Genomic DNA, 16,888 nt, shown 5'->3' with positions numbered 1-16,888 from the left:
ACTCGAAAATATTGCCGTTGACTAATAATTGTTGCGGGTTAATCGATCGGTCGTAATAATAGTATAATAATAACATAAATTTTTAAATTAACAAAAAAAGATTGCGTTTTTGTATAGTATCGGCTCAGTGGCGGAGAGCTGATATTTCATTTTTGAAAATCTCCCCCCTCGGGTGACTTCTGGATCCGCCATTATATCGGCTTGGATAACGATATAACTGCAGGTGTAACATAAATACGTGTTTCAAAAACGGCGATGACGAGGAGAACGAATGACATCGAACAACCGCTTGTTAAAACGTAATATATAGTAAGTATATATATTAACATTAATCGTCATCGTGCCATCATACTCGTACTACACTTATTACATGCATTTACCCCGTTTTCCAAATGGTTAATTAAATTAATACACGACAGGTAAATGACGATGCGGTATATACCTAATATTACAATAATGTAATATTTCGATTTTACTGTTTAATGAGTTATTAATTGTCGGTCATTACTGTCGACGGCATTGCGATGACCGCAGCATGTATACGTGCACCGCATTCGTGACTTACGGGTTATAGACGACCGTACTCGTGTGGTCGTTTGGCAGTTCCGCCGCTGTATCCAATATAGCTGGTATTGTTATATTATGGCTTATTTATGACGAAAAAAAATGTATCATCTGTACTGTTACGATCAGTGTATTGTTTGATACGTACGTCATTATGATAAACTACACTCGAAGATATAATAATTCGTGATGGAGCTATCGCCACTGCAGTTTTTCTCGTTGATCGCATCGCTGTTGTGTCACTCTGTCGTTTTTCAGGTGTCGGCCCGACGGAACGTCACTAGACACGTAAGTATCGATTTAATAATAAATTATAATAACGCGGGCAAATCAAAATCGAGTGAAATAATTAAAATTTCGGGCTATGACGAATTTTGCGAGTGGGTCGTATGTTTGTAATGCACGGGGTGACGAAGGTATAAAGTGTATAGGTAATATCGTCATAATCGTTTTAGCTTTAAACGTTTTCAAGAAGACTCCAAACCCACGTGTGGTGCTGTCTCCGTCTTATAAGCTACGACGTAGCGAATTTAGGTTAATTAGAACTCATTATGTGTAGTTAGTTTTAATATTAGAATTAATTGACCTATTATCAAAGTTATAGGTAAAAAAAATCACCGGCGATTGATTCAGATCGAGCGAGATATGAATATGTAAAATATTAAAATGCTCGTATTATCTAGTTTAAAGATCGAAGTATAGAAGTATAGAACAAAAGTCAACGAAATCACTGATAACTTTCTTACCATAAACTTTGATAATAACTTAAAAGTAATTACAGCAATATTTTACATAGGTAGTATAGGTTGAAATATGTTGCTTTACTACTGCATCAGTCTTCATAAATTTATCGTGAATCGGTTGAATATTTTTCTTATACTTTACCATTATGATATTTTTTATACTTTAGAGTAATCGGTATAGATGTTGTGGAGGCTTTGGTATAAAGTGATTCTTTTGGAGACTCGAGTAGGAAAAAATCAGAGAACTTTTTACTTTAAAATCAGTTTTGATTTATTTCGTGGTCAACTAAAGTCTAAAACAAAGTTGTGATATAAAGAGAGAAGAGTGTATTATTTGTGTCATTTACCTACATATGTATTGCAGTAGAGTGTTTTGTATTTTTGTATACCTAGTACTGTGCCATAAAACGAGCTTAGGTACATAAGGACATTTCATTTATAGTCGTTTTTGACGGTTTGATAAACACAACAAAACTTAAAATATTTGTGGTGAATGATGAAACAATTAGTTGGAGACAGTTTAATATATATTCATAGTACGTATTGTGGCAAACTGACGAACCACAATGATTTATTATATAATTGCGAAGACCCCCTTTTTTACAATTTGTTATAATAATTGTTAGTATGAATCAATGAAGTCGGGTTTCTGAGATAGATGTATTTCGAACAATGAGGTGAAAAATCCATTTTTACAATTATTTTTATTGGAAATATAATATTATGTATTATCATTATTTTATTTTTATAGTTGCTGTATCACTATGGTAGTCAAAAGTCCGACGATGGAGCAGTGGATTCGAGATGTCAACCGTGTAGTGAGATATATACTATAGTACATTATTATTATTAAGAGGACGGTATATTCATAAGTGCTGGATATTTGATAATACTAGTGGTATAGGGAGTTGAAAGAATAAACATCTATTATGTATCTTGTCATTATTAGTTTTACAGGTGTATTTAAAAATGTTATAAAGGTGCTACTTAAACTACCCACACACCCCTCCCCTAATAGTCACACACGCGCTTATTGTCTTGGCATTTATGTATAAAATAAAACCAGGTCTAGCAGAACACGATTAGTTTTATTTGTTTCAAAATTAAAAGGTATAACAATATTACTTGTATAATTATCTTTCCTTATTTATCGATATTTTGATTTTGAAGCATGTTATGAGCATTTATAAAATATAAAATATTATTTACATCTATAGAAAAATCCTTATTAATCGCTATTTGCTTTACAATTTAATGTTATGTACATAAGGACATTTATTTATTTATTTGTTCACGTATTATGACTTTACTACTAGCTAACTTATATACGGAGAGACAACAAAAATGCAGGTGTGGCGATCACTCCACACTCGCGATCATATTCATCTCATCACATTAAAATAAAAACAAACAAAAAATATTCGGCGTTTAATTTTGTATTTTTGTTTCTTAACGTCGACATTGCGTTCTTTTTTTTCGGAAACGTAAATTTTCTTAGACATTATTTAACATTTTCTAGACATATTATAGTATACGTAAATCGCATTATACTTGGGAATCCGCTTGTCATATACCTTTATTTATTATAAGTTACGTTTAATCGTATTTTATTACTTATTGTTCGTAGCGTGTGGTGTTGGATATCCTGTAACGAGGATCGTGGGCGGCAGCGAAGTCAGAGAAAACGAATATCCTTGGATGGTGTCGCTGTGGAATACTAAGAGGAAGTTTTTTTGCGGCGGTTCCATCGTCACCGATCAGTACGTACTAACGGCCGCCCACTGTTTTAGGTAAGTGATTTATCAACCGTACCAATTTTGAAAATGAACAACAGAGTATGGTGAAACTAGTAGATAAACTATGGAGGGTATTTTGCCACATCCTATATTGTATTGCCATAGAGGAGAATTTCGATTTTTCCTTTAAGTATACAATCCTCACCAAAGTATATGTAGTACCTATATATGAATAGTTTTAGAAAAAAATCACGACCTTTCCAAAGTCTTTCTCCATTTTTCCACATGTTACTGGTATAAATATAGAAATTTAATTTATGGTTCCTAAAAAGTAAAGTATCTATAAAATCTATCAAACTGTCTTGAAACAGTGAACACTTATAGGTTTTGTTAACAAATTAAATAAAATCTTTTTATTACTTATAAAATATATAAGGCGACTATCGGACTATTACAAGAATTTGAACTAATAGCTTTTGAGTTTTAATTTTCCATTCATATACAAATCATGAAATTAATTTTTAACTTATAAAAACAATATATATATATATGTATTATATAATACCTACTATATGTACATATAAACGACATGAAAATATGATATGGAAACTATATTACTATCTAACCATAATAATAACAAATTATAATCGTCTGTACATATTAAAAGCGAAGTGCCGGCAACTAATTATCGGGAAATTCATGTCGTGCTCGGGCAGACCAGAAGGCCCGGCAGACTGTTTCCGGGTGGACCGCACGTCATCCGTGCTTCGGTGGTGAAGATACACCACAAGTATAATCGACTGGGGACGAACGTGCACGACAACGACATAGCTTTGGTCAAGATGGTCAGACCCGTGAAATTCGAACGTACCACCCAGTCCATTTGTCTGCCTATGATCAGTAAGCGAATTATTTTTCAAAACTATTCCGCGGAACATTTATTGACAATATTATTTAATATTTTGTACATACCAATTTAAATTATTTAATAAGTTGACTTTTCCACCGTTTTAACTGCACTGCATAATTCCCACATTTAACGTAAGACTTAACTATTATGGCTAGATTCAATTGTACTAAAATTATAAAAATAGTGGATAACATATTTTTATTATTATCTAAAGTAAAGGAACTATAGAGTTGTATAATATATAAACTTTATGTATTATGTTTGAACAAAACAAAAAAAACTATACTTACATTCAGCCGCGAATCTAAAAATCTGAAATTGGAGTACGGAGCAAATTTTTTTTCTTTAAAAAAATCTACGAATTTAGTTTTAGGTGTTTTAGCATTAAGGTTTATTTGGTATATTTATTAGAATTAATGATATACTTTCAAAATCGTGACAATTATCACATCTAAGGGTGGGGAGGGGTGGCTGAAACTGTGCTTACAATAATTGATGTCTATGACGTTTGATTTTTGCGTTTTGAATTCTACGTATACGGAAGCGGAAACAAACAGTTAATTGTCCTGGGAAAATATAAAGTAACAATTTAGTGATTCCTGTTATTCCTCGTAGTAAAGCTATATTATTAAGCGAATTCAACTACGTATTACATTACCTAATTGGAAATTAACAACTATGTACACCTACCTATATATCATATAATATAAAATTTAGTTATTATAGTTAATGTTAAAACACTTAAAACATCACTATAGGTACCTTCAAAAGATACAAATGCATTGTTTTCGTGTAGTCAATATATAACCGAACAATACTAATTAGATTAGGTACTAAATAATTTTAACCAATGCCTATCAATAAACTGTATTCCATAATGCTATGTGTCTAAGTCGAGTTCAACTGCGTAATCTCTAAAAGCTATAAGTAACTTTTCGATTGCCCCCTCCTTTTTTGGTTTTCTCGTTGCCTCGACATAAACCGTTAATTTTCGTCACGATTATGACTCAGGGTACGACTACGGCGGGTTGACCGCTGCCGTGGCCGGTTGGGGACAGTTGGACGAATTCAGTAGCACGTCGCTGACTCTCAGGCACGTGACGCTTCCCGTGTGGACCGAAAAGGAATGTGCCGCCGTACCCGAGATCGAGAAAACGGGATACACGCCCAACATGATGTGCGCCGGACTCCGGGAAGGAGGAGCGGATTCGTGTCAGGTACCTTAGCGCCAACATGTAAACATTTAATAATTAATGATAATATGTTATACGGAGATGTCGATATTGATATAAACCTATAATAGGTAGGTCATGGTATAAAAATCTAATAAAAAAGTAATTTTATATAAATATATAATCTATACGTACAAAGGTACAAAATATAGGCTGCTGCTGGCAGACATCGGGAAGTGCGGCGTATTAACTTAAAAAACTCGAATACTTAACGTAAGGCGTAAAGTGGTCACGTGGGAACATGGTTTTATTTGTAGGGCGATCGATAATACACATAAACGAATACATATTATACGAGTGAGGGGAGGTGTTTATAAGTCGATCCAATTGGGATATGAAATGTGTGAATGCATTAAAAATGAATGGAGTGGTATATTGTATTCTACTGGATGTGAGGCCGTCAAGTGACGTATAAGGTCGAATCCCGTGGACTTAAATTTAAGCCTAATTTAGTCCCGAAAACAACCAATCGAATCCGAAAAACAATACCCATTTTACTAATATTTTACAGGCTTAGGCGAACTGTCAATAAACAATATCAAAAAATTATATAGTTTTAGAATGCTAAAAAATAATATAATTACTATTTAATACTTAATATATTAATAACTGATTAAATTACACGTACACGTGAATTTTACTGCGATTGATTTTTTTCTATTAACTACCTATTATTATTGTAAAATACAAGTACCGTCGCTACTTAAATAAGTTTTGACGATCGACTTACCATCGATTTATATTTGTACTAGAAATAATATTAGTCATCTCGTCATATACGGTGTACTTAATACTTACTAATTATTCATTTCGTATAACCTGTACTATAAATGACGTAAGATAAATATAGATATATCAAATATTAACTATAGCCATTTTATCTGACTCGATTAGATGTAATGCGCACAAATACAAAGCTCATTTAAATAATCAAATAATTATTAAAATTATTTATTTTTATACTTACCTACCTATTGGGTATTAGGTATACCAATTATTGGACGGAATACAAGTATAAACAAATCCGAAATTGAGATTGAAATGTTTTGAACTTTTAGGCCGCAATAAGCGGACGATTGACACGCTGCGGCTTTTATCGTAAAGCCGCCGCTGTCAATAATTCACCAATATTGACCAGTCTTTAAGACTGCCACGTGCTTTTGCATATATTATTAATCGCATTATAGATGTTGACAAAATAATCTTTTTAGGGCGACAGCGGTGGACCTCTGATGCTCTATGATAATACCGAAAAAATAACAGTAGCAGGTGAGCTTATAGCGACTTAATATCTTATATAATACAGGTACCTATCTTCCAATTTCTATATGACAGTGTTAAATACGTCTCGAGTGATCGTGCAAAATGATTCGTTTTTCAGGAATCGTATCGTGGGGTATCGGGTGCGGAGCTCCAAAACTTCCTGGAGTGTACACAAGGGTCGACAAGTATCTAGGATGGATAATGAGAAACACGAAGGACAGTTGCCACTGTACAAACTGAATGCAGTTTTCGTGATTATTACAATCGCTGTAAAAATGTGAGTTTCCGTTGTTTAAACAATGATATAATAAAAATGTATTTAAATAATATCGGTAAAATACCTGTATAATACGAGCCGACTAGCACGCGAATTTTTCTGAAACAAATAAAAATTCATAGGTTCCCAACCTATGGTCCACGAGACACTGTGAGGAGGTCCGCGAGCCATACTTGTAAATTAAAAAAATATTTTAAGTATTTCATTTTCCTTTGAGGCATAACACAAACACTGAATAGTGCATAGGTTCCCAACCTATGGTCCGCGAGCCATACTTATAAAATTTAAAAATATTTTAAGTATTTCATTTTCCTTTGAGGCATAACACAAATACTGAATAATGCGTAGGTTTCAACCTATGGTTCACGAGCCATACTTATAAATTTAAAAAATATTTTAAGTATTTCAGTTTCCTTTGAGGCATAACACAAATACTGAATAATGTATACTACGTCGTTTATTTCTAAATTTACATTATACAGTGAAATTTATGTTATTATTTCAACCGATAATTTTACCTTGTTTGTACATTAAGATATGATGATTATATCGGCAGATGTACATTTTTTTAGAATAGTAATTTGCGTAAAATTGTTAATTATTTTAAACTTTAATAAAAAATGATCAACTATTATAAACATTATTAAAAGCCTGCTATAAGGAACATCATTTTTTATCTATTCATAATCTAAATTCTAAAATGTGTGAAAAAAATTGATTCTTATACCCGTATAAGACAAATAAAGAATACAATCGTGGTGGTCTGTGACTTATTGAAAGTTCTTCCAGTGGTCCGTAGCACCAAAGAGGTTGGGAACCTTTGAATTCTAATTAATCATTATCTTCCTAGTTTTAATATCTCAACCTTACTATAGGTAATATGTTTAGTGATGAAAGTTCAATACTATGAATGCACTATTAGAGTATCAATACTTAATAGCCAACCTATAAACTAAAACTCCATTACCTAACTGCAGCAAACAATGCCTACTCCTAATACCTACCTAAATAAAAAAAATTGCTTAAAATAAACCAATGACCAAAAGTATAAGTGCTTTCAAGGTATATAATTAACTTATAATGTATATTTTTATTTACCTCCAAAGTATGAACTACATTCAAATTGCTACCAGAAATCCTCTTTGTTGTAGTTTAATACATCATTTCTATTTCAACCTGTGATGAGACACTTAAGTCAAAAATCAATACTATATTAATAACACATATATACAAAAGCATTATTGTAAAATCATTTCATTTATTGGAACAATCAGAATTTATAAATAACTATTTGCGGTAATTAATGAATCATGGCCCATAACTGTAATTTATTTTTATATTTTATATTCGGTTTAGAAACTAACAATATACATATTTAATTGAAGGAAATTTAGTAAGTGCATTTAAATTTCAAGTAAAAGTATGAACATATTCATATTAAATAACAAGTTTTTCATTCCTTAGGCTAAAGATGACTAGTTTTGGAGTGATTAACTTAAATGTGTAGGAATACATTAAGAACAAACATAATAGGTGATTATTTTACTTTTATATATAGATATATATTAAGTATATTATGTGTACAAAATGTTCTTTTTTTCAATAAAAAAAAAAAAAAAACAAAACTATGTTTATATTACAAATTTAAGTATTTATGTTACTTGTTTTTTGGACAGTTACAAAGTTAAGATCAACAGTTTGTAATGTTTAAAATTAATATCAAAATAAAGCTAAAGGTTCCTAAAAATTTGTAAAATTTATATATACATATTTTCATCACAGTTTTTTTTCTAACTTATTAATATATATCCCATTACATATTCAACAATTATTGTTATAGGAAATTCTTCAATCAATAACCACTCAACATCACAACATTGAGAGTCTACGACTAATTTTGTTTTCGCAATAGAAATCACTAAAGGTAATAAATTTCATCAAAACACAGTCGATCCATCATCAGTCTCTACTTTTGAATAACTAGAAGTATTTGGTCGTCTTCTGTGGTTTGTACTTCGCCTCCCTTCAATTAAAAGTGCAATTATCTGAAACAAGATAGTGTAATACATGAATAGTTTGAAGAAAAAGAGAGAAAAGAAAATATTTAAATAAACATTTTTATTTACAATAAAACATGTCATATACAATATACATATTATATAGGTATATGTATTTTTTTGCTGGATAATGTTGAATAGTTTATTATTATTCTTCTCTTAGAATGTATTTATAAGTCACAGCAAATGAGAATGAATTCAAATCAAACCATATAGTTTCAAAAATTGTATGCTTACTTTTTTCTTATTGTATAAAGCTAAATAAAATATCATTGATAGGATAGTCATTATGCTGAAGTAGAAAAGGAAATGTGATTCTTCTGTATCGCCAAACCCACGATTTGCAAATTTAGGCTTTGGACCTAATCTTGATAAACCTTCTTTGGTTTCTGCAAAAGAATGATACATGTATTATTTTTATTTTAAAAAGTAATGTAATAAAAGTATGAACAAAATAATAATTTTCAATTTTTTTTTTTTAAAAAAAATAAGTTTACCTGATCGGTGAATGGTACCGTCATCCTCTTTAGGATAATCATCATTAGATTCTAAAATAAATAACATTTGTTTAATATTATGAATATTACATTAAATCTAAGATGTTTTTATAGTTGTGGATAATAGGTACTAACTTGAATCAGGTTTAGTATCAATTGGAGTTTGGGTCTCTGTTTCTTCAACTGGTTTTTCATCTTCAATGGTAGTATCATCTTCATCAAAGTTTATATCTTTTGGTACGTCTGAACGAAGTTCTTCATCATTATTATTATTATTATTATTATCAATGTTGACTTCAGCTATTTTTGGAATATCACCTACCTAAATAATATTTTAATCAGTTATTGATATAACTTATTAAAATATAATAATAAATTATATAGTTATATTTCTATTAATTAGGCAGCAAGAAACAATAGGATAATTGGTTCTAAAAAAGTATTCACTTTTAAAAAACACTATCCAAGTACATCTTGTTTGAAAACAATATTGAAAATTTGTATTTCACTGAAACAATTTATTTTGGGTGACATTGATATAGGGTCTTTATTAGTAATTTTTTTTTACATTAAGAGAACGTCGCACCCTCATGTGTTCTTTGCGTCTTACACATGTACGGCAGAAAATTTTTGTTCACCAGTTTCAATATTGAGCTTATAATTTTGTTATTAGAGTGAATTGACCAATTATTAAACTTTAAGGCAAGAACAATATCTGTGTTCTCTCATTGGTTTTTTTATGATACTTGAATTTTTAAGTAGCACTATTGAAACTGGTGAAAGAAAATTTACAGTTATAAGTGTGTAAGACGGAGGTAATACATGCGAGTGCTATGAACCTTTAATTATAATATGTCAGTGCATTATTTATTTCTATCTAACCTATTTAACATAGACAAAGTGCATTAAAGTAACTTGTTATTTTTTGTAATGGATTAACAAACCTTGGAGTTAAATCACTTATATAAAAATTATAGAAAATAATGTTTCTGAGAATAAATATGTTAAAATATTGTCTTAAAATTTAGCTTTTGTCACTAAATATATTTTATGATATATTTATATTGTTATTATAATTTATTTTACTATTATCAATCAGTAGATTGAATTCATTTTGACAAAAACTTCACAACATTTATTAAATATAATAACATATATAATGGTAAAAGTTTCAAGAACCCACAAATATTGTCAAGAAAAAAAAATACACATTGTAAAATCAATAGTTTATTTTGTTATGTCTATGCAATGCATAATTGATACATTTATGATTGTCTACAACTTTTGATTATTTTAGATCTGATGCATAATGAATAATCTATTGTTATTATATGATATAAAATTTATACCAAACAGATCAAAATAGAAATGCAATTTATAAGAAATGTATGATAATCTTTTAAGGTGAGATAATATGTAACTTTTTTATACAGTAATTATAAAAATTAAAAGAATCCTAATAATTATATCCATATAAAATTGTGTGTTTATATATGTGATTTATGAATAGTTGATTTGACTTATAAACACATTAAATTAAACAAAATGTTTCATCAACACAAAGCTACATGTTCTATACAATACAGCTCTTAAACAAATACATAAAAGTATAATATTTTTTGAGTACCATACTATACCTAACTTTTATTAATTCCATTTCAAAAGTAGTAAAAACTTATTAAAATAAAATAAATCAAACAACTAATAAATTATCATTTATCATTGATCTTTACAACTCTATGATATATCAAACTTGATGATTAGAAATTTTATAAGATTTGGTTATTTTTAACTTATCTTTAAAAATAATATTAGGTATACTTACGTTTTTCTCATTTTCAGGAGATTTATTAACTTTAATTTGAGGTTGGTCTTCGGGGGTTTTCAGCTCTGCAACAACAGCACTAGTATCAATTGGTTCTTTTAGGTCTTTTGGTGGATTGTCGATATTTTTTTTTATAGCTAAAAGTAAACTAAATACAGTATTGTTCATTTACAGCATACTTTATAATATTACTTACATTTAGTAGATTTTTCTAAGACAACATTATAAAACAGCAACACCTCTACATTTAAAAATTTACAATATGTATGTAATTCGTTGTTCAAATTATAACAGACTTTATTCCATTTGCTTATACTGTTCAACGGATCCATTAATAACTTCATTGATTGAGAGTTTTTGGTTATGTTTGTCCACATGTTAAACATGATTTCATCATTCACTTTGTGATTATCGGTCACAAATTTTGCTGCTTCTAAGTCCGAGCTATTTATATGACCGTATTCAAATTCATTGCTAACATTGAACATTACCGTACAAAAACATGGAAAAATGAATTCATTTTCTACCATTGTAAAATTTTTGACATCCAGTAACGGAAAATTGCAAAATTTATCAAGTTTCAATTCTTCAAAATAGTTGACCAAACCGACTTTGTTAGATGACATCATAAGTTGACCAATAGTTTTAGTAATTTTCTCAGTCGGTGCCATCGACACATTCCAAATTTGCAACGTGACGACGATCAGTCCGGCGAGCATCAACCGTCTCCCGATCGTGATCATTTTATCGTTTTTCGTTTCGCCGTCAAACGTTCTCGATCTCACATTATATAGTGAACACAGTTTCCAAAAATTAAACAAGTTTCAAACAAAAACCGAAATTTATGAGGACCAGTTCATTGACTCTCAACAAATCCAATGTCAACTAATAATAAATATATTCCGAGCCGAGTTGTGAGTCATAAATTAACTTGAAAAAAAAAACCTGTACAAATACGTATACTAACTGAATTAGGTAAAAACTAGGTACTGAACGTCATGTCATGTCGTCATGTTGAAGTACAAAACAAAACAAACAGTAAACTCGAATGCTGAATGCCGAACATTTTATACTATCATATTTAAGGCACTGAAGTTGGTAGCAGCGTTCATCGGTCCTGTTATCAGTAACTATTTTGGTTTTTACGTTCATGCCAGTAAACATAACCTTAAATCATCTGTCCGGGCGAAACTCTTACGATGGACGACATTTCAAATTTTAATTCTCGATAACAACATCGTAAGTAAACACTATACGCGAAAAAAAATACGTAAAAGTGCGAACCAAGATATTGTAATACATTTTTTAATCTTATAACTGAAATTGATTAGCTTTTACTGCTATTTAAATTTAACAGAAACTGTTAAATTGTCAGCCGTAATGTTCAGAATAGTTTAGTGCTGTTCGTTTATGGTATTCGTATATACCTATTGTATATAAAATATTTAAGGAGTAAGTCGAATTTTAAATAAGAATAAAATGGTTAAGCGCAAGAGCGAAGTAGCTCTGGCTGACGCCGAACAAAATAAATCGGTTAGAGAAAAGTATATGAAAACTGACAAGGTAAGTTCTGTGAATCTTATAGTAGGTTTGGAGTTTTGGACATTAACATTTAGTTATGTCGATTTTGTTGATTTTAATTCTGTGACTTTTAATGCAGTCCAATGTTCGCACATCCAGTCTTTTTATGCCTATCATGGCACTGGAAGGTCATGATGGTGATATATTTGCCACAAAATTTCATCCTGAAGGCGAATATCTGGCCTCTTCGGGTTTCGACAGAAAAATTTGTAAGTATAACATGTTTATCATTTTATAGCATATGTATGAGTCAGATTTGTATCCTACTTTTATTTAAATTGATTTAACATGTTTCAGTCATATGGAGTGTGTATGGTGAATGTGAAAACTTGGGTGTCCTCACTGGCCATTCTGGAGCTGTTTTAGATATGAAATTCTCCACTGACGGAACATTAATATACACAAGTAGTACTGATATGACGGTTTCATTTTGGGATATGTACAAGGGTCAAAGAGTCAAGAAACTTAAAGGTATTCTATGATAATCAGTTGTTATTGATTACTTAATACTTAAAAGGGTATTGACCAATTTACATTAAATAATTAAGTAAAGAAAAAATATCAATATTTAGTATCTAAATTGGTTTTTGATCATTTTATGTATTTGTTTATTATTAATATACATAATATGAACAATTTATTTATAGGCAATTAGTTATTTTAAGTGTTAAAAGTATAATAAGAAAAGTCACGTATCAGGAATATATTTCGAAATGTACTACTGCATGTAACCAAACTCAACAAATACTTAACTATTAATTTGACGTTTCCTAATTATGATATTAATATAATAAGTACCTATATGGATACAAAACAATATGTTGGTACATAGTTTCTATATTTCCTTTTTTTTTTTGTTTCCATTTATTTCAAAAATTGAATATAAATTTAGAACTTTAAAAAAAATATTTTCTGACCCAACCACTAAGTGAACTTGTTTTAAATTTGATGAAATACAAAATAGTTCTCTCTAACACAATTTGTTTTTATAGGACATACTGGGTTTGTTAATTCGTGTGATTCTGCAAGACGTGGACCTCAAATGATCACAAGTGCTTCTGATGATTGCACCATTAAAGTATGGGATCCTAGAAAACGAGGAGGCGATGCAGTAACTACTTTTAATAATAACTATCAAGTGATGTCTGTATGTTTTAATGACACAGCTGATCAAGTTATAACTGGTGGTCTAGATAACGAAATAAAAGTAATATTATTATTTATATATTTTAGTATTGTCAATGTTTAATATAATTGTTTATACTAGATTTGGGATTTACGTAAAAATGCGCTACTTCATCGTTTACCTGGCCATACAGATACAGTGACTGGACTTGAATTGTCACCCGATGGCTGTTATTTACTGTCAAATGCAATGGATAATAGCTTGAGAATATGGGATGTGAGACCTTATGCACCCGCTGATAGGTGTTTGAAAGTCTTTTCAGGGCATACTCATAATTTTGAAAAGGTATTTGATTTTAAAAAGTTTATATTAATCATACATTGTTTAATTTATTTATTTCTTATTTTAACTTATTTTTTAATTTTTGTTATAAGAACTTATTGCGGTGTGCATGGTCACCTGACGGTTCAAAAGTGTCGGCAGGTTCAGCTGATAGATATGTGTATATTTGGGATGCTAATACTCGTAGAATATTATACAAATTGCCAGGTCATAATGGAAGTGTAAATGATGTGGACTTCCATCCAAAAGAACCAATAAGTAAGTTAAAAAATTAAGGTCATAGGCTGTCCTATGGAAGAAGTAATAACATAGGATATCATTGTGAAATAGGACAACTTATAAAATGCTATATTATATGTATAATCAAAGTTTTTGGTAACTGATACGAGTGATAATTTAATATTAAATTTTAGTATTTTTTTACCATTACAAGATAAGCTATCATTACTTTAATATTATTGAGTCTATCGTGAGTGTTTGATGATACAATTACTTGTCACTTTCCAAATTTTCAAGAGTAAATAATAAATTGTATACTACTGTAGTTATAGTTAAACATAATTTAATTTTTTTTTTTATTATTATTTTTATTAGCTTCTAGTGTAAGAAATTATTTAATTTTAAATACCTTTCTTTTTAAAAAAAAATTTTAATCAGCATAACTTTTATAAATTTTAAAATACTCTTGTAAGAGTTGTGAATTTATGATTCATTTAACATTAAATAGACATTTTTTCATCGTGACCATCTACTTTTGATTGAGTAAGATTGATGAAGACAATCCCCCCTCCTTCAAAATGTACTTTTAGTTGATAATATTTTAATAAATATTACAATTTTATTAAAATGGTAAAATAACAAGTACAACGATTTAATATAATCTATACCTTGTGCTAAAGTTTAGGTGCAAGAATATGTTGAGACTTCACAATCTACTCTACAACAATGGGTTGCGAGTTGACTGACAATTAAAAGTATCTTATGATAAGCATAAACCATGTCTTACCATACTATTGTTGCATAAAACCATACTTATAAATGACAAAAGTATATTACGTGTTCATTAAAGTAATGATTGGAAACAAATTACTTAATGTTCAATGAGTTAGATGAAAAAAAAAATAATAATGATAACATATTAGGAATGTTTATGTTAGTACTAAAATTGTTTTTCTAAAATTAAATATTTAATTAATAGTTATTCAAGTATAAATGAGGATAAATCATTTTATCTTGCGGCATTATGTTACTAATGATAACAACTTCAAAATCTTAACTTGTAAATAATCAATATAGCATGTACTTTTAACTATGATAGTAATTATTTGTTAAAAATGTTTTTTTTTTTTTTTTTAGTTATGTCTGGATCCAGTGACAAAGTTGTATATCTCGGAGAGTTCGAATAGTTCGATTGAATCCATTTGAAATTGAACTGACATTATTTTATTTTAAATTTATATTAAGGTATTTAAATTTCCACCACTTTGTATTTATACAATTAAACTCAGTCATATAATAAAATGTATGTTTATTTTTTAAATTTAGATTTTATTATTTTATATATTCATACTATTCAAATCCCACAAATTTTTAAATATATTATGTACATTATTATAAAATATTTTATGTTCAGAGTATTGTTTATTTTTTAAATTGTGCTTAGAATTATACATATAACTATAAAATAATTTCACGAAGTTTGTAACTCTTTGTATCCAATACTTTTTTTCTTCAAATATTAACCTAATGTAAAAATTATTAATGCAATATGATTGTGTGAATAATACCTAGTTATTCCCATAAAAAGAGTTAAATCTTTATGAAATTATTTTTATAAAATACCAACTTATAGACTTTCATTAAATATGTACTAAAAAAAAATTGGTACTGCAATTACACATTTGTTTGATAATTGTATTGGGTATTTACCTAAAATTTGAAATTAAATTGTTATTTACATAATTATATAGGCATATAAAATAATGAATAGTTTTAATTAATGAACTGCTTTGTACGTATTGTAAAATAATGATTTCATGACTTAAAGTAAAATTAAAACATTACATTGGCCCTAAAATTACACTTCTCAATTAAATTGACATTGTATCTAGGTATGTGTTAAATTTTGTAGTAAAACAATAAACTGTATGTAGCTTTATATAACTAATACATTTAAAACTATTTTAAAAATAAAATACTTCTATTTATTTTTTTACTTTTGCAATGTTTTTATATATTTTATAAGTTTCTTGCATTTATTCAATTTACAAATTTACAATGTTTCATGTATTGTTTTTTTCATTTATTGATTGATATGATTACAAATTATTTTTTTACTATTCAGCAATGCCCAAATGCCCACAAACTGTTGGAATATTTTTCTGGAAGTTTAACATAAAAACATACTACATACATTTTTATGCATAATATGGTTTATTATCTTCTTTTTACCATGATTTACAAAAATAAAAAATAAAAATTGTAAAAGTAAAAAAGGTTATTAACTAAAATTAATATTACATACTGTATTCATTTTATAGAATGTCGAATGACATGTTTAAATAATTTAATATTAAATTTTAAATCTCAAATTGTCAGTCATCAGATATTTTATTAAATTAGTTATAATAAATTATGTGTTCTCGTTCGAACATAATATTACTATAATATTAGGTAGGTAATATTATGTAAGTATTGTAATTTCTAGTTGTAAATAGAATACTGTGTTCTCATTC

The 16,888-nt window shown here is 28.9% G+C and overlaps 3 protein-coding genes and 1 long non-coding RNA gene across 5 annotated transcripts; 2 read left to right on the top strand and 2 right to left on the bottom strand.

Annotated features, from left to right (window-relative positions):
• Positions 1-421: 421 nt before the first annotated feature.
• LOC126550026 (trypsin 3A1-like) lies at positions 422-6,705 on the top strand. Its single transcript, XM_050200794.1, has 7 exons — positions 422-852; positions 2,059-2,125; positions 2,935-3,097; positions 3,711-3,943; positions 4,965-5,170; positions 6,397-6,454; positions 6,567-6,705. The coding sequence occupies exons 1-7, from the start codon at positions 754-756 to the stop codon at positions 6,686-6,688; spliced, it is 948 nt and encodes a 315-aa protein (XP_050056751.1). The 5' UTR covers positions 422-753; the 3' UTR covers positions 6,689-6,705.
• Positions 4,332-6,631, bottom strand: LOC126550027 (uncharacterized). The gene is made up of 3 exons (XR_007604051.1): positions 6,496-6,631; positions 6,153-6,422; positions 4,332-4,519 (listed from the first exon to the last, which is right to left on the bottom strand). It is a non-coding gene; the product is annotated as an uncharacterized LOC126550027 (long non-coding RNA).
• A 1,549-nt stretch (positions 6,706-8,254) lies between the features above and the next one.
• On the bottom strand, positions 8,255-12,168 carry LOC114121721 (uncharacterized). Its single transcript, XM_027984167.2, has 6 exons — positions 11,301-12,168; positions 11,105-11,241; positions 9,415-9,601; positions 9,280-9,330; positions 9,020-9,171; positions 8,255-8,770 (listed from the first exon to the last, which is right to left on the bottom strand). The coding sequence occupies exons 1-6, from the start codon at positions 11,845-11,847 to the stop codon at positions 8,663-8,665; spliced, it is 1,182 nt and encodes a 393-aa protein (XP_027839968.2). The 5' UTR covers positions 11,848-12,168; the 3' UTR covers positions 8,255-8,662.
• A 151-nt stretch (positions 12,169-12,319) lies between these two features.
• LOC114121722 (U5 small nuclear ribonucleoprotein 40 kDa protein) lies at positions 12,320-16,580 on the top strand. 2 transcript variants are annotated; one of them, XR_007604048.1, is made up of 8 exons: positions 12,320-12,667; positions 12,765-12,894; positions 12,983-13,156; positions 13,678-13,892; positions 13,953-14,156; positions 14,246-14,411; positions 15,510-15,617; positions 16,498-16,580. XR_007604048.1 is itself a non-coding variant. In XM_050200793.1 (7 exons), the coding sequence occupies exons 1-7, from the start codon at positions 12,584-12,586 to the stop codon at positions 15,557-15,559; spliced, it is 1,023 nt and encodes a 340-aa protein (XP_050056750.1). In that variant the 5' UTR covers positions 12,320-12,583; the 3' UTR covers positions 15,560-15,693. The 2 variants fall into 2 exon arrangements, 1 of the variants encoding a protein (XP_050056750.1); XM_050200793.1 differs by lacking the exon at positions 16,498-16,580 and having other exon boundaries at positions 15,510-15,693.
• Positions 16,581-16,888: the final 308 nt, after the last annotated feature.

This window comes from Aphis gossypii, chromosome 2 (assembly GCF_020184175.1).
Source record: "Aphis gossypii isolate Hap1 chromosome 2, ASM2018417v2, whole genome shotgun sequence".
NCBI classification, from domain to species: Eukaryota; Metazoa; Arthropoda; class Insecta; order Hemiptera; family Aphididae; genus Aphis; species Aphis gossypii.
This window is presented reverse-complemented; position numbering and strand designations above follow the sequence as displayed.

Bases quoted from the DNA above. Each gene is read 5' to 3' on its own strand.
- LOC126550026 (XM_050200794.1), top strand. From the start codon at position 754: ATGGAGCTATCGCCACTGCAGTTTTTCTCGTTGATCGCATCGCTGTTG. The intron at 3,098-3,710 runs GTAAGTGATTTA...ACATATTAAAAG, and splicing joins ACGGCCGCCCACTGTTTTAG to CGAAGTGCCGGCAACTAATT. The intron at 6,455-6,566 runs GTGAGCTTATAG...TTCGTTTTTCAG, and splicing joins CGAAAAAATAACAGTAGCAG to GAATCGTATCGTGGGGTATC.
- LOC114121721 (XM_027984167.2), bottom strand. From the start codon at position 11,847: ATGATCACGATCGGGAGACGGTTGATGCTCGCCGGACTGATCGTCGTC. The intron at 9,602-11,104 runs GTAAGTATACCT...AATATTATTTAG, and splicing joins CTCCTGAAAATGAGAAAAAC to GTAGGTGATATTCCAAAAAT. The intron at 9,172-9,279 runs GTAAACTTATTT...ATTCTTTTGCAG, and splicing joins CGGTACCATTCACCGATCAG to AAACCAAAGAAGGTTTATCA.
- LOC114121722 (XM_050200793.1), top strand. From the start codon at position 12,584: ATGGTTAAGCGCAAGAGCGAAGTAGCTCTGGCTGACGCCGAACAAAAT. The intron at 12,895-12,982 runs GTAAGTATAACA...AACATGTTTCAG, and splicing joins GGGTTTCGACAGAAAAATTT to TCATATGGAGTGTGTATGGT. The intron at 14,157-14,245 runs GTATTTGATTTT...TTTTGTTATAAG, and splicing joins ATACTCATAATTTTGAAAAG to AACTTATTGCGGTGTGCATG.